Here is a 1,728-nt window from a genome sequence, read left to right as displayed (position 1 = left end):
AACTCTTCTGTCGTCTCGGAGGTCAAACTCTCCTCTGAAACAACAAACAAAGTTTAACAGCGACAATAAAACCTTCCACTTCCTGTGGAAATGATCCGAAGGCAGAAAAATAAAACGTCATGACAGAGAGACGAACGGTTGGTGTTCTGCAACTTTACTCTAAAAACTGCATTACCCATGAGCCTCGGCTGACTAAAATAAGACGATGTCACGTCAAGGAGTGGTTTGAAAAGTGAATGTTTGTAGTTTTTGACAGGAAATGAAAGTAAAGCTGAACGGTGGAGCAGAGTGACGAGTCCTGGCGAGTGGAGGGAGCAGTTTTACCACCAGGTGCAGTGGTGGAGCCAGGGGGTGGCCAATGGTGGCTCTGACCACCTTACATTAATCTTCAGTCACCCCAATCATTTAAAGAAACTTTACTTTAAAGCAAAATAACAAGAAGGTGTAGTTTGCTCAATTGATAGAGGTGCAGCCATCTTTAGTTGGCGTGGCAACAATTTTCCATCCTTTCTTACGCCTTCACGCAGCCGCTCAACAAAATGGAAGTTTCTAATTTTTGAAGTTACGAAGCTCACAAGACGGACAGAAGTTCCAGTTCCACTCTGAGCTCCATGTCAGGGATAAAAACAGACTTTATAAAACGCAGCGAGCTCTGATAAGATCACCGACCTGTGACGTCACGTTTACGTTTAGCAGATGTTTTCTCATCTTCCTCCTGATCTGGCTTCTCTTCTTCGGCGCCGCCCGCTTCATTTAAAGAGTTCTAATAAAAACAAAGAGTTGATGTTTGAACTTTAAATCCACTCAAAGAACAAAAAGCGTCCATGTTTGTAGTCTCGGCCTCACCTCAGGCCTCAGAGAGTCTCGGGTTTGTTCCTTCGTCTCTTCTTGAGTTTCAGCTTCACTTCTGGACGGAGGTTCTGGTTGGTCGTCCGTGTTGATCTCTGGTTCTGCAGCTGCCTCCTCATCTTCAGCAGCAGGTTCTTCTGCAGTAAAATCTCAGTTAATCATGATTTAGAGTTCATTAAATAAGAACTAAATTTCCAGACATTTACAAGAGAAGGTTAAAAAGCACAAAATGTTTGAAAACTTCTGACACGTTTTGTTCAGTTTGGTTGTTGTCGGTCAGCTTCATCACGTGATCTGACGTGTTCCTCTGGATCTGGAGTGTGTCTTCTTCTTACCGATGGGGGGTTCGGCGTCAAACAGCATCAGTTTGAATTCGTCTGCGACTTCAGAGGTCTGAGAACAAAAACTCTCGGTTTCGGGTTCAACGAGCTCCGTCCTCTGATCGCCGATGTCTGAAGAACAAATTAAACGATTCAATCCGTCACTGGAAATTTTCACTTCACTCAACTGGAACAACGACCAGATGAATGTTTTCAGACAGTTTGGAAATAAACTGATTATCTGAAGGTTTTGAATCTCCAAAAAAGAAAGAAACTGAAGCTGCAGTTTGTTTATCGTCCAGCTGCAGGAACGGGTCAATTATGGGTTCCAAGGTCTACCATGGTGATCCAAAGTACCGGCTGATATATTGCTATGGTCGATATATCGGTAGAGCCGATATATTGGTAGAGTTGATATATTCAAAGAGCCGATATATTGGTATAGCCAATATATTGGTAGGGCCGATATACTGTATTGGTAGAGTCTATGTATTGTTAGGGCTGATATATTGGTAGGGCTGATATATTGATAGAGCTGATATATTAGTAGGGCTGATAT

At 42.8% G+C, this 1,728-nt stretch overlaps 1 protein-coding gene across 1 annotated transcript in view; it reads right to left on the bottom strand.

Annotated features, from left to right (window-relative positions):
• The window catches only part of LOC119412192, a gene marked incomplete in the record, with an annotated part of 67,755 nt that overhangs the window by 5,135 nt on the left and 60,892 nt on the right, over positions 1-1,728 (bottom strand). The window contains 1 exon segment of the mRNA XM_037679208.1: positions 19-34. Coding sequence (XP_037535136.1) covers positions 19-34 — 16 coding nt within the window.

This window comes from Nematolebias whitei, chromosome 1, assembly GCF_014905685.2.
Source record: "Nematolebias whitei isolate Nwh7 chromosome 1, NemWhi1, whole genome shotgun sequence".
NCBI classification, from domain to species: domain Eukaryota; kingdom Metazoa; phylum Chordata; class Actinopteri; order Cyprinodontiformes; family Rivulidae; genus Nematolebias; species Nematolebias whitei.
Note: the sequence above shows the minus strand (reverse complement) of the source record. Positions and strands in the feature narration are given on the sequence as shown.